Genomic DNA, 13,585 nt, shown 5'->3' with positions numbered 1-13,585 from the left:
TTATTTCAACACTCCTGAGTTCCTCTATGGTTCTCTTAGCCAGAGCCGTGCCTGGGACTCCCTGGGGACAGGCTTGGAAGAGTGTCCAAACCTTAAGCCTTTTGGCTTTAGTGAGTATCTTGCCTAGATTTCCTAGATGGTAAACTTAGCCAAAGTTCTTTAAAATAAAATGAACATTTTCCTTTCAAATTGTCAGTTTTAATAGACCCAAACACCAGGTTGTTCATAATTTTTATTCAAGCAGCAATACATTTAGGAGCTGAAAAAGATTGTTATAACAACTTGATTTTAAAAAATTAAATACCTATTAAATAAGCGATCCCCCAACAGTGGGCATTTATTTTGATTGTAGAACGTGATTCTGTCTCGCAGTGGTACTTTTTCTTTGGTCACTTGATCAGAAAAAATACTCGTCCCAGCTCAAACATTACCTTAGAGTGATAAAAAGTGACAATTAGTAATTTCGTGGCAAATCACTGGCACAGCCTAAAATGACTTCCAAGGTTGTAATTAATGATAAATGCTCTTGACATAAGTGTCTTTCCCCCATGGCAGGCTGCAGATCTGAGGCAGAAGTACTTGCTATTGGCCTTCACATTATGAATTTACAGCTAGAACTTTCTCTAAATGATATCTTTAAAAATGTGGAACTTTTCCAAAAGTCACAATGCATTTGCAAAATACTACTGTATTCACTTGACACTTACCTCACTTCCAAATAGACTTAAGGATTAGGACAAAGTCATGCTCTTTCCCGCTATCATTTTCTCTCTCTCTCAAGTTACCTTTATTCTGTAAGAAAGCCATCTACCTCGATGGTGATGAGGATGACGATCATCCACTCCAAGCGGAGCGCCCTCTTCTCAGTCAGGTGATTGCGCATCAGATCCGTCAGCTCCATGCAGTGCTGGAGTTTTTCATTCATGACCTGCATTAGAAAAGTCTTAGAAAGCATCCTGCATGTGGAGAAAAGGGGACCTTCATACACTGCTGGTGGGAGTGCAAACTGGTGCAGCCACTGTGGAGAACAGTACAGATTCCTCAACAAATTAAGACTAGATCTACCATATGATCCAGCTATTCCACTGGTGGGTATTTATCCAAAGAACTTGAAAACACAAAGGCATAAAGATACTTGCACCCCTATGTTCATCGCAGCAGTATACACAACAGCCAATACTTGGAAGCAACCTAGGTGCCCATCAAGGGACGAATGCATGAAGAAGATGTGGTATATATACACAATGGAATACTACTCAGCCATAAGAAATGATGAAATCCGGCCATTTGTGACCGTGAGGGTATTATGTTAAGTGAAATAAGTCAGAGGGAGAAAGTCAAATACTGTATGATCTCATTCATAAGTAGAAGATAAAAACAACCAACAATCACATAGAGACAGATTGGACTGGTGGTTGCCAGAGGGGGAGCGGGGAGGGAGGAGGGTGAGAGCAGTGACTAGGCGTGTGTGTGTGTGTGTGTGTGTGTGTGTGTGTGTGTGTGTGTGTGTGTGTGTGTGTGTGTGTGTGGTGAGGGAACTGTAATTAGTCTTTGGGTGGTGAACTCATGTAATCTACACAGAATTCGAAATACAATAATGTACACCGGAAATTTATATAATGTTATAAACCAATGTGACCGCAATTTAAAAAAGCATCCTGTATTATAAATTTATAAACAACTTTAATTAGGAAAATAAGTAACACGGTCACATGCTTCAAAATTCTAAACGTCTGAAATAGGTAAATGGTGAAAAATCACCCCTTCAATTCTTCCTCCCCAGTCCTCTCCCAAAGGCAACCTGCCAATGTCACCTGTCTCTTGTGAATCCATCTAGAGACATCTTGTAACGCACAGATTTAACTGCAAGAGACGATTTTACATACCGAAGCTCTTACATTTCTAAGATTTTGATGGGAGATCTAAAAATTAAGTTTTTGAGTCCTAGTTTTTGGTAGCTGCCCTTGGATTTTTAGCAGTTAAGAATGGCAAACTTGAAATATGATTCTTTTAGCACGGCGTTAAGATGACAGAGACAATGTTCACCTTCTACTAAAACCGCAAGTCCCACTGTTAAAAAAGCCCAGAACGTTAACTCTTGACCTGCTGCGACGCGCCACTAGACGGCGCTGCTTCCAGCGCTGAAATGCAGAGCTTCCCTTCTGAAGCCTCCAACGAGGTCGCTGAGGCCGTTCCCAGAAAACAGTCTTTGAATTTAAGACTTGGATGTGACCACAGCAAGCTATACCTCCTAACCTCTCTGTATCTCACTTTCTTTTGTAGACTGGAAAGTCTGGAAACAATTTTTAAAAATAGTTTGATTCCCATTGATTACTTACCGGGTATGCTGAGGGTGCAGGTTTGGTCAGTGGAAATTGGAGACAAGTCACAGATGCATGCTTGAGGACTGGTCAAAATGTGTTAGTGCACCATGTTCACTGTGACAGTGCAGAGCATTACACTGCCTTACTAATGAGAGGACGCGTGGGCCCACACCAATAAGCATATATTCGTGCATGTTTCCAGACTTTATGGCCATCCTGTAGTTTCTAATCTGTATAGATGTTTAAAACACTCCTTCCTTCCTGCCTGCCTTCCTTCCTGCCTGCCTTCCTTCCTTCCTGCCTGCCTTCCTTCCTTCCTCCTGCCTCTTCCTTCCTCCCTCCCTCTCTTCCTCTTCCTATTTCTGTTGGCTGCTTGATCTTGGTCTATAAACATGCTCATCCTTAAGCCTCTCTTCAAAATACAGACCCAGCCCTCTTCCATTTTCTTTCAACTTTGACTAAAGAACAGATAACGTTTTCTTCCTCCATTTCCTCATCACCCAACTTATTCCTTAACCATTGGAAGTTGAATATATCACCACAACTCCCCTGAAACTTATAAATGTTCCTAATTAGTAAACCTAACAACTTTTCTAGACCTCTGTTAACTCAAGCATGTGATGACACCTTGAAATGCACAGTTCCTTTGGCTTTTTCTGCCCTAAGAGCTAAGTTTGCCTCTGACCATCATTATTTCCTGTTTCTTCTTTACCTCCTCTTGCCTTTAGATGACACTTCCCCAAGTCCTGACCCTGTCCTCCGTGTCCTCTAGCTCTGCACTCTCCTCGCACGATCTCACCCATGCTGGTTTGTGCAGATGCTTCCTAAACTTCAGTCATTTCCATGCCACCGTCACTATTTCTGTGATATATGGTGCCAGCTGTACTATTATTCACATTCCAAAAGACTTAACTTAGAAATGTTTATTTTAAAAGGAAACTATCATTGCCATAAAAGGAAATCCAGTATGATGTGAAACTGTTGCTACACGAAGCTGAGCCTGACACCCATGGAGTGGGAGAGTAGCGCACCTCAGAGGACCCATCGAGATGCACTAAAACCAAACGAAGCATTTCTTCTCGACAGAAACAGAAATGCGACCTGCTGCAAGGCTGAAATGTTATTGCGGGGTCCATGCGTCACCTAAGTTCATCTCTTGTACAAGTGTACATATCCCACATTTTGGGAAAGAATGATTTACACCACCATCTGTTTTCTGATAAGTCCCAAATATCAGTGCTTAATCCTGACTTCTCCCCTACCTGAACTTCTAACTGCCTGTGAGACATTTTCTTATGGGCTTCCTGCCAGCACCTCAAATTTAGCATTTCTCAAACTAAAACTGACATCCTGTTCAAGGCTGTCCCTCCTCTTGGGTTCCTATCTCAACTCAGGTCACATTACCTCTCAGTCACTCAGGACAGGAACCTGTGCTCTCTAATCCCCACTCCTGACACTTCTTCTTTGCTCTGAAGAGTCTTGAATCTGGCCCCTGCTTATCATTTCTTTCTTTCTTTTTTTTTGAGGAGATTAGCCCTGAGCTAACATCTGCCAATCCTCCTCTTTTTGCTGAGGAAGATTAGCCCTGAGCTATCTTCCTCTACTTTACATGTTGGACACCTGCCACAGCATGGCTTGATAAGCGCTGTGCTAGGTCTGTGCCTGGGATCTGAACTGGTGAACCCTGGGCCACCGAAGTGGAGTGCGCGAACTTCATCACCACGCCACCAGGCTGGCCCCCTGCTTCTCATTTCTTAATACCACCTGGTGGGCCTTCATCAACTATTCACTACCTCCCAAAAACTTTTTTTTTTTTTTTGGGTGGATGGGGGTTTCCATTTTTCTGCACTGGCATCAGAGTTCCCATCCTCACCAGGTTGGACCACGGCACTGCCCTGCTCAAAAGCTTTAAACATCTTACCATTGCCTTCTCTATAACACAAAACAATCCCAGCTCACTCAGTCCAATCGCTCTGTACATGGTGGCATCTTCCCTCTTCCAGGGGGAAGGCGCAGGCTGTGAGACCCTCCCGACCTCTGCTCCTTCCTCAGTGCTCCCACGGCGCTTTGATTCCCTACTGAGTTCATTCTGCCCCACTGTTATCTGGGGTCTGCCCAGCACCCTTCCCTCCTGCCCCTCTTCTGGGGAGTGACTCTCCCACTATTTCCAACCACGCGATGCTGCCAATCATGGCAGCAACACCTGCCTGACCACGCCCCTCCCCTGAAAAGCCCGAGGGTAGGTGGGGTCGGTACAAGACCCAGGCTTCGCCAAACACAATGCCCAGTTCCCTTAGCACGTGGCTACCCAAGGCTTGGACACATGGCCTAATCCTCTGAAGTTGCCAGGCAGAGTGAAATGCAGCTTGGATATCCCTCTTTCTGAAAACAGCCCTTTCTCCCCATCTCACAGAGGATGCCACTGAGAAGAAAGGAGGCCAGGCTGGCACAGAGGATGCTGAGGAGAGACAGCACTGATGACCTGTTTGGGCCTGTGCAATAGACATTCCCTATTCCCACGCTCTGCCCTGTTCGCTCCGTCATGTGAGTCAGTATGTGGTGATAAACAAGTAGCAGCATTCAAATTGTTTTTCTGTCTTGTGCAAGCGAGAGAGTCCCCGCTAATGCATGCCTCCTATTTCATTTGGCTACAGAGTCATGCACGTTACACGCACACTGATGGGGAAGCAGGACACAACAGGGACGGTGTCACAGAGGCGGTAAACGTGAGCAGGCTCTAAATAGGCAGGTGCCAGGAAGATAAGGTGGGGCGCCGAGGGCAGAGCATTTCCAGCAGAGGAAGCAGCTCAGAGGCAAGTATAGCCAGACAGCGGAAAACTTGCAGGGAAGGGCTTGGAAGTGAGGTTGGGTAAGTTAGCACCAAATTGTGAAAAGTAACGTAGACCACATGCGGTAGGCAAGTAACCGTCCCCTGAAAGCCATTCACACCCTAATCGCTGGGACCTGTGAAGATGACACGGCAAAGGAGAATTAAGATTGCATATGGAGTTAAGGTTGCACATCAGCTGACCTTAAGACAGGGAGATGATCCTGGCTTCTCTGGGTGGACCCAGTGTCACCACAAGGGTCCTTCGAAGTGGAAATGGCAGGCGGAAGAGTCCAGAGTGATGCAACGTGAAGAGGACTCCACTTGCCTTTGCTAGATGGGAAAATCCAAGGAATGTGGGTGGCGTCTAGGAGCTGGAAAAGGCAGGGAAAAGGACCCTACCTGGAGCCTCCAGAAACCAATGCAGCCCTGCTCATACCTTGATTTTAGCTCGCTGACTCCCAGGTCAGACGTCTGACCGACAGAGTTATATGAGGACGTGCCGTGTTAAGCCAGTTTGTGGTAATTAGTTACAGCAGCAGTAGGAAACAAATACCCTACTGTAACACTGGAGCTTTATTCTGCAGGCAGTGGGGAGGAGTCCTTTGTTCAGTCCTCAAATATTTGTTTAATATTTACTCTTCCGGACTGGGCAGAGGAGGTGGAATGTGAATAAGACAGACGTGTCTTCTGGCTAAAGGGTCCAGACTCGAGGCTGAGAGACAGCGAAGAGGGTGAGGGAAGAGGGTGGATGGCAGTGGGGATGCGTGTTAGTAACTGGGGGCTGGAGGAAGGCTCAGTGTGGTAACCCGCCCTGTCTCACCAGCCCAGCGTCTATCATATAGACTTTCGATAAACATTTGCCCATGAAGGAATGACACTTAGGAGAAAGTGAAAGGATTGTCTAACTGGATGTGGAGGATGAAGCAGAAAGAGGAAACATGATGAGTTTCAAGTTTGGGGCTGACCAACAGGTTGGCTGAGGTCAGCTGGTCCTGCTGTTAGCCAGAATAGAGAAGAGAGAAGCTTCAACATTTTCTGGGAGAATACAGTGAGTTTCACCTTGAAATCGTAATCACTGATTAAGTCTACAAATATTTATTGAGCACATACTCTATGTGGGGCCTTAGCAAGAACTGGAAATCTCACAGCAAAGAAAAGAATCATAGTCTCTGATCGCGTGGAGCCTACATTCTAGTGGGGAGTGACACGTAATTAATTCTAAAAAGGATGCTACAAGATATGTCAACGTGGAAGATCTGTGAATTTACTAGGTGACTGGAAACATCCGCAAGGCAAACGAGAGCGTGAGATTCGAGATACACACATGAGAACCATCAGGAAGAGGTGGGAGTAGAAGTCATGGAGATGAACGAGAGCGTTCAAGGAGCAGGCAGCGTGAGGAGAGGAGAAGCAATGCCAGAAGCTCAGAGGACATCGATTTGAGAAAACGGAGCGAAGAACCCACTGCCAACTCGTTTCTGTCCTTCCTACACTTCCGTGACCACTCTCTGATCTTTTTCAGTGATCTCTTCATTACCAAATGAAATGACTTTACCTCCGTCCCCAACTTTTTGGACTGCTGCTCAGCCCATCTCATGCCTCATCACCCCTATTTTTCTCAGGATTCCTTCCTCTGGGGAAAAAACAAACAAAAAATATGCACAACTTTCTCCTGGCACTACCACTCCTCTCCCTGTTCTGTGTGCCTTCTTGTGAGACCGTAATGCTTGTGGAAGGTCAGGACCAGCTCTACTCTTCTTTTGTATCATCTATAGTGCCGGCATTGTGTGGAGCACAGGAAGGGAGGCTAAATTCTTCTACTTCATTCTAAATAATCTTCACATAATCCAACTAGTTCTAACTGCCCTCGGGGTGCAAAGAAGATGCTCTGAGAAATGCAGCTGGGGAACTTGTGGGCACGCTTCATAACTCATGCGGAAGCTCTAACACCAGAGAGAGAACTCAGGATGAGACTGGGGAATGGAACAGAGAACGACTAGTTGTAGTGACTGAACCAAGCTGGGCGGATGACAATGGTAGAGTCATAGGACACCTCTGATACTTGGAAGACAGATTCAATGGAACGCGAGGAGAGTCCCATGAAAACTGTCAGTGGCCAAAGGAATTTTGACAAGCAAAAGTTCTAGTTGTTATACAATGAATTTTCAGGAACAAAGTGTCCAAATCCATCACACAGAATGAAACATAATTCAAACCCCCACGGCCATCACACTGGCAGGCATTTACCAACTACAGGTCCGGATCCACATCCCTCGCCCGCTGGGCCCTGGAGCCGAATCAGCCCTCTGTCTCCAGTGGACTCATAGTATCTTTAGGGGGAAAGCAGCTCCCATCACTTTCGCTGACGTGTTTCAAGGAAGGAGAGGAGGGATCCCACGAGTGTAGCTCCAATTTCCTGTCAGTCCCTTTTCCCCTAATACAGTGCTGCTTCCACTTTTAGCTATCTTGCCCCAGTTCCTAACATAGAATCCAATAAGGATGTGGTAGAAATATGTAATTTATAAAGATAATTTAAACGAATCTTGAATTTTAGTTCCTAAAGTAAAATTAAAGCGGATTTTCAGGGACTGTTGGTGTCATGGAATGAACGTTTGTATCCCCCCAAAATCCCTATCTTGAAGCCCTAAGCCGCAGTGCAATGCTATTGGGAGGCAGGGCCCTTGGGAGGTGACTCAGTTTAGAAGAGGTCATGCGGGTAGAGCCCCTCTGATGGCATTAGTGTCCTTCTCCGAAGAGGAAGAGACGCTGGAGCGCGTGCCTTCTCCCAGCCATGTAAGGATGCTGTGGAAGGCCAGGAAGCGGGCTCTCACACGAAGCGAAGCTGCACGTGTAATCACGGCGATGCAGCGTGTGAAGTGCCGCTCCTGAGGAACACGTGCAAAGCACTCCAGAAGCACCGGGGCAGAGACCGGCTCCGCCTCTGGGAGAAAGACGGGGAAATCTTTCCTGGGAGGGGATGTTTGGGCTCATCAGGCAAAAATGCAGTCAGGGATGGTCCTGGCCCAGAGGTACAGAACAAATCAGATCACATCAACTGGAAAGAAGACTTTATACACACATACACATACACACATACACACACATTTAATGGTGCCAGATTTAAAGAGACCTTTGTTTTTATCCTTCAAGACACTACCTGAATTTCCCACTTGCGTACAGAACTGATTAAGTGCAATGTACACCTCCTCCCTGTGCACTCGCTTAAGGATTCTGAAGCCAGTAGTACTATAGCTACATAGAGTTCATATGAAAAAAAAAAAAAGCCACAGAACTGACTTGTTCCAGGACTCTTCTAGTTTCCAGGCTGAGTGGACCTGCTCTCTGGGCTGCACAACTTTCCAGCGGTGGGCACAGAAGAAGCCTCTCCACTGGGAGGAGCTCTGGCCCCAGACAAGTCCCAAGGGCCCATCGGCATGTCCCCTCCCTCTGGGTTAGCGGCATTTCTCCAGGTCGCCCCTTCCTTCTTAGCACTTTGATTCTCCTCCAGCTGGCTGATTATTTCAGCGCATGTCTATTTGCATCACGGATCCTGCTCTGACATTTCTCATCTTCAACTGTGGCTTTCCTGTTGAATGTAGTGTTCACATTAAGCTCTTGAAAAACACTCTTATCTTTATACTTCTCGTCCTCTGGACCATACACTCAAGGAGTGCGTCCCTGAAACCACCTTCATCGTTGGTGACCGTACTCTTCTTCTCTTTTCCTGCACTCTTGTCCCAGATGGACATGTGAAGGACACCACGGACATAAATATCAAAGAATACTGTGATTTGAGCAAGGACATAGGAAGTGGGGGAGGGGTGCCGGAGCTCAAACTTGCCCAGAAGCTGGTTCATCTTGCTTATTGCTCAGCCACTTCTATTGACTTAATTAAGCACAACAGGCTGGTTATCAGAAACGGTCTGCATCTGCTTGGTGGCAACGATCTTACACCCCATCACAACAATCACGAGTCCACTAGAAGTCTTCATTCCAAGAGAAAAGGGAGAGACTCTCAAGAGCAGTGACTCTGAGCATTTTCAAATTTGTCGCTAGTAAACATGGCTGCCTCATCAAGGCTGACGCTTTTGTTTAACGTCATTAAAGCATTCTCAGGGGCTGGCTAGTGGAGTAGTGGTTAAGTTTGCACACTCTGCTTTGGCAGCCTGGGCCTCACGGGTTCGGATCCTGGGTGCAGACCTACACACTGCTCATCAAGCCATGCTGTGGTGGCATCCCACACAGAAGAACTAGAAGGACATACACTAGGATATACAACTACGTACTGGGGCTTTGGGGAGAAAACAAACAAACAAAAAAGAGGATGACTGGCAACAGATGTTAGCTCAGGGCTAATCTTCCTCACCAATAAAAGGATACCTAAAAAAGAAAAGAATTCTCACAAGAGACTTTATTTTCAAATTAGCGTTATTGAGGCATAATTTACATACAATAAAATGCACCCATTCTAAGTATACAATTTGAAGACTTTCGACAAATATATACCCATGGAAGTATCACCACCACATTTCCATCATCCCCAAAAGTTCCCTTGTTGCCCCTGTGGGAATCTACTGTCCTACCCACCCACCCTACCCCCAAGCCCTGGGGAATCACTGATCTACTGTCTTTTTTACAAAAAATTTTTTTCCCCAAAGATTGGCACCTGAGCTAACAACTGTTGCCAATCTTCTTTTTTCTTTCTTCTGCTTTTTCTCCCCAAATCTCCCCAGTACACAGTTGTATAATTTTAGTTGTGGGTCCTTCTAGTTGTGGCATGTGGGACACCTCAGTGTGGCCTGATGAGTGGTGCCATGTCCATGCCCAGAATTCGAACTGGCAAAACCCTGGGACGCCGAAGTGGAACTTAACCACTTGGCCACGGGGCTGGCCCCTGATCTACTTTCTGTAACTAATGATTAGATTTTCTCTTCTAGAATTTCCTATAAATAGTACAGCATGTAAGCTTCTGTGTCTAGACATTTTTACTAGCATAATGACTCTGATATTCATCCATGGATCAGTAATTCATTGTTTTTATTGCTGAGTGGTATTCCACTGCAGGGGCACCCCACAGTTTGTTTATCCATTTACCTATTGATAGACATTTGACTGCTTCTAGTTTTTGGCTATTAAGAATAAAGCTGCTATGTACATTCATGTACAAATCAGTGTGAGGGCATATGTTTTCATTTCTCATGGGTAAATACTTAGGAGTGGAACTGTTGGGTTATATAGTAACACAATGATTAAGTTTATGAGAAATTGCCAGGCTGTTTTTGTGAAGTGGGTTGTACCACTTTATATTCCCACAAGTAACATACGAAAGTTCCAGTTGCTCCACATCCTTACTAACACTTAGTATTATCAGTCTGTTTAATTGGAGCTATTCTAATGGGTGTATAGTGATATCACATTGTAGGGTTTTTTTCCTCCCCAAAGCCCCAGCACGTAGTTGTATATCCTAATTGTAAGTCACTCTAGTTCTTCTGTGTGGGACACTGCCAAAGCATGGCTTGATGAGCAGTGTGTGGGTCCACACCCAGGATCCGAACTGGTGAATGCCGGGCCACCGAAGCAGAGTGCACGAACTTAACCACTCAGTCATGGGGTCAGCCCCTGCATTGTAGTTTTAATTTGCACTTCTCTGATAAACAATGATGTTGAACATCTTTTCATGTCCATTTGGCCATTCACATATTTTCTTTTGTGAGGTGTCTTTCCAAACCTTTTGCCCACTATACAAACAGGGTTGTATTTTTATTACTGAATAAAGAGAGTTCTTTGCATATTCTGGACACGTCCTTTTTCAGGTATATATATTGAGAAAATGTTTCCTCCCAGCCTGTGGCTTGTCTTTTCATATTCTTAATGGTGTCTTTTTAGTTTTGATGAAGTTCAAGTTGTCAAAGTTTCTCCCCCAAAGTTCATTTTTTTTGTCCTAAGAAATCTTTGCCTGCCCCAAGGTCACAAAGCTTTTCTCCTATATTTTTCTCCTGAAGTTTTATAATTTTATCTTTTATCTTTAGGTCTCTGATTCATTTAGAAATGGTGTAAAGTAAAGGGTAGGGCTCATTCCTCTACATATGGCTAGCCAGGTGTTCCAGCACCACTTGTTGACAAGAGTGTCCCTTTGTTATTGAATTAATTTACATTTGTCAAAAATCAATTGCCCAAATGTGTGCAGGTCTTATTTCTGGACTCTGTATTCTGTTCCATTAATCTATGTCTATTTTTATACCAACATTCAACTATCTCGATTACTGTAGCTTGATCTACTGTAAGTCTTAAAATCAGATAAAAGTCCTCCAGCTTTGTCCTTTTTTCAAAATTGCTTTGGCTAGTCTAGGCTTCTTGCATTTCCATTTATTATTATTTTTTTATCTTTTTTCTTCTTTTCCCCAAAGGCCCCCAGTGCATACTTGTATATTCTGGTTGTAGGTCCCCCTGGTTGTGTTATGTGGGATGCTGCCTCAGCATGGCCTGATGAGTGGTGCCATGTCTGCCCCCAGGATCCAAACTGGCGAAACCCCGGACCGCCAAAATGGAGCGAACCCAACAACTCAGCCACCGGGCTGGCCCCTTGCATTTCCATTTTAAAATCAGCTGTTTGTTCTCAAATAAAAAAGCCTTTAGGATTTTGATTGGGATTGAGTTGAATCTACAGGTCAATCTGTGGGAGAAATAACATCCTAATCATACTGAGTCTTCTACTCTACAAACATGGCATATGCCTTTATTTATTTTCTCAGACATGGTTTTTAGTTTTCAGGGTACAAGCCTGACTTACAGAGTCATGTACCGCATAATGACCTTTTGGTCAACGATGAATTGCATATACGATGGTGGTCCTGTGAGATTAGTACCATAGAGCCGAGGTGTGTAGTAGGCTAGACCATCTAAGTTTGTGTACTCTATGATGTTCACACAACAAAATTGCCAAAAGGCGCATTTCTCAGAACATATCCCTGTTGTTTAGTGACACATAACGGAACGTAAAAAAAAAATTTATTCCTAAGTAATTCCAAGTTTTCAATGCTATTGTAAATGGTATTTTAAAAATTCATTTTCCAATTCTTCACTGTAGTATGCAGAAAAATAATTATTTTTTATGTATTGACCTAGTATCTTGAAACCTTGATAAACTCACTGGTTAGTTCCAGTAGCTTTTTTGTATATGCTATAGGATATTCTACATACAAGATCATGTTGTCTGTGAATAAATTCAGTCTTATTTCTTCTCATAGGAGATTTTAAATCTTGTGGCTACAGATAGAGCCACCCACAAGGGATTGGTGACTTGTCTAGGTGGCAATACACAGGGCTTTCTCCAAGGTCTAGGGTGCCAGAGAGTGGGTGAGCATCCGATTCTTCCAACTATGAGTGTGTAACAGAGGGACAGATGTCAGTCTCTTCGTGCAGGGACTTGACCTCACACTGGCCTTGATCCTGGAAGAAAAAACACACCCAGCACACTACAAGTAGCAGAGGGACAGGCTTAGACGGCCTTCTTGGTTCGTGAATATCCTTCTTATGCTTGCACTTGACCTTAGCCATGAATTAGCTGGCTGACTGGTTGTCAAGGTATTCTTCACTCAAGGAGGTGTCCTCAAGATGTAGACTTGTCATCAACAATTTCGTCTTGCATAGTGGGGACAGACACATAAAAAAGGCCACCTCCCAGGTCAAAGACCAGAACATTTCTTTTGACCTCAACCTCGCACAGGTCAAGTGGCAGTGGCAGTGGCAGTTGGTTCACTGATGATTCTGAACACAAGGAGATCAGCAGTGGTGGAAGTGCCTTGGTGGCCTGAAGCTGGGAATCTTTAAAATAACAGTAGTGTGAGGATGATGTCGGTCACAGAGCCTATGAAGTAGGCTTCTAAAATTTTGCCGCCTTTTTCAAAACCTTTGTCAAAAAGCCTTCAGACTTTTTCAGAGGCTGTGGTAAGCAGACTTCTAAGACGCCATGCAAAGATCCCCACCTCCTGGTGTTCACACTCTGGTGTCATTCGCTCCCCTAGACTGTGGACTGGGCCCACTAACGTGTTGCTAATAAAGAGAATACAGCAAAAGCGACGGGAGAGACTGTGACTCGTCTTGCTAACATTCTCTCGCCCTCTCTCGTTCTCTCACTTGCTCACCCTGACAAAGCAAGCTGCCATGTTGTGACAGGCTCTATGGAGAAGCCTATGTGGCAAGGAACGGAGGGAGGCATCTGGCCAAGAGCTCAAGAGAAACTGAGTCTTCAGCCCAACAGCTTGAGAGGAATTGAATCTAGCCAACAACCACATGTGTGAACTAGGAATAGGAAGGGAATTGTTCCCGGCCAATCCTGGATATGATTGAAGCCTTGTGAGAGAGCCAGAGGACCCCGTAAGATGCTCCTAGACTCCTGACCAATAAACACTGTACGATGGTAAGTGCTGTT

The 13,585-nt window shown here is 44.8% G+C and overlaps 1 protein-coding gene across 4 annotated transcripts in view; it reads right to left on the bottom strand.

Annotated features, from left to right (window-relative positions):
- Positions 1-219: 219 nt before the first annotated feature.
- RMND1 (required for meiotic nuclear division 1 homolog) overlaps positions 220-13,585 on the bottom strand; it is a 46,230-nt gene continuing 32,864 nt past the window's right edge. For all 4 annotated transcript variants that reach the window (XM_070603161.1, XM_008514814.2, XM_070603162.1 and 1 more), the window contains 2 exons: positions 812-928; positions 220-431 (listed from right to left, as the gene is read on the bottom strand). In XM_070603161.1, the coding sequence (XP_070459262.1) occupies positions 390-431; positions 812-928 (159 nt within the window). In that variant the 3' untranslated portion in view covers positions 220-389. The remainder of the gene's footprint in view (positions 432-811; positions 929-13,585) is intronic.

This window comes from Equus przewalskii, chromosome 32, assembly GCF_037783145.1.
Source record: "Equus przewalskii isolate Varuska chromosome 32, EquPr2, whole genome shotgun sequence".
Lineage (NCBI taxonomy): Eukaryota > Metazoa > Chordata > Mammalia > Perissodactyla > Equidae > Equus > Equus przewalskii.
This window is presented reverse-complemented; position numbering and strand designations above follow the sequence as displayed.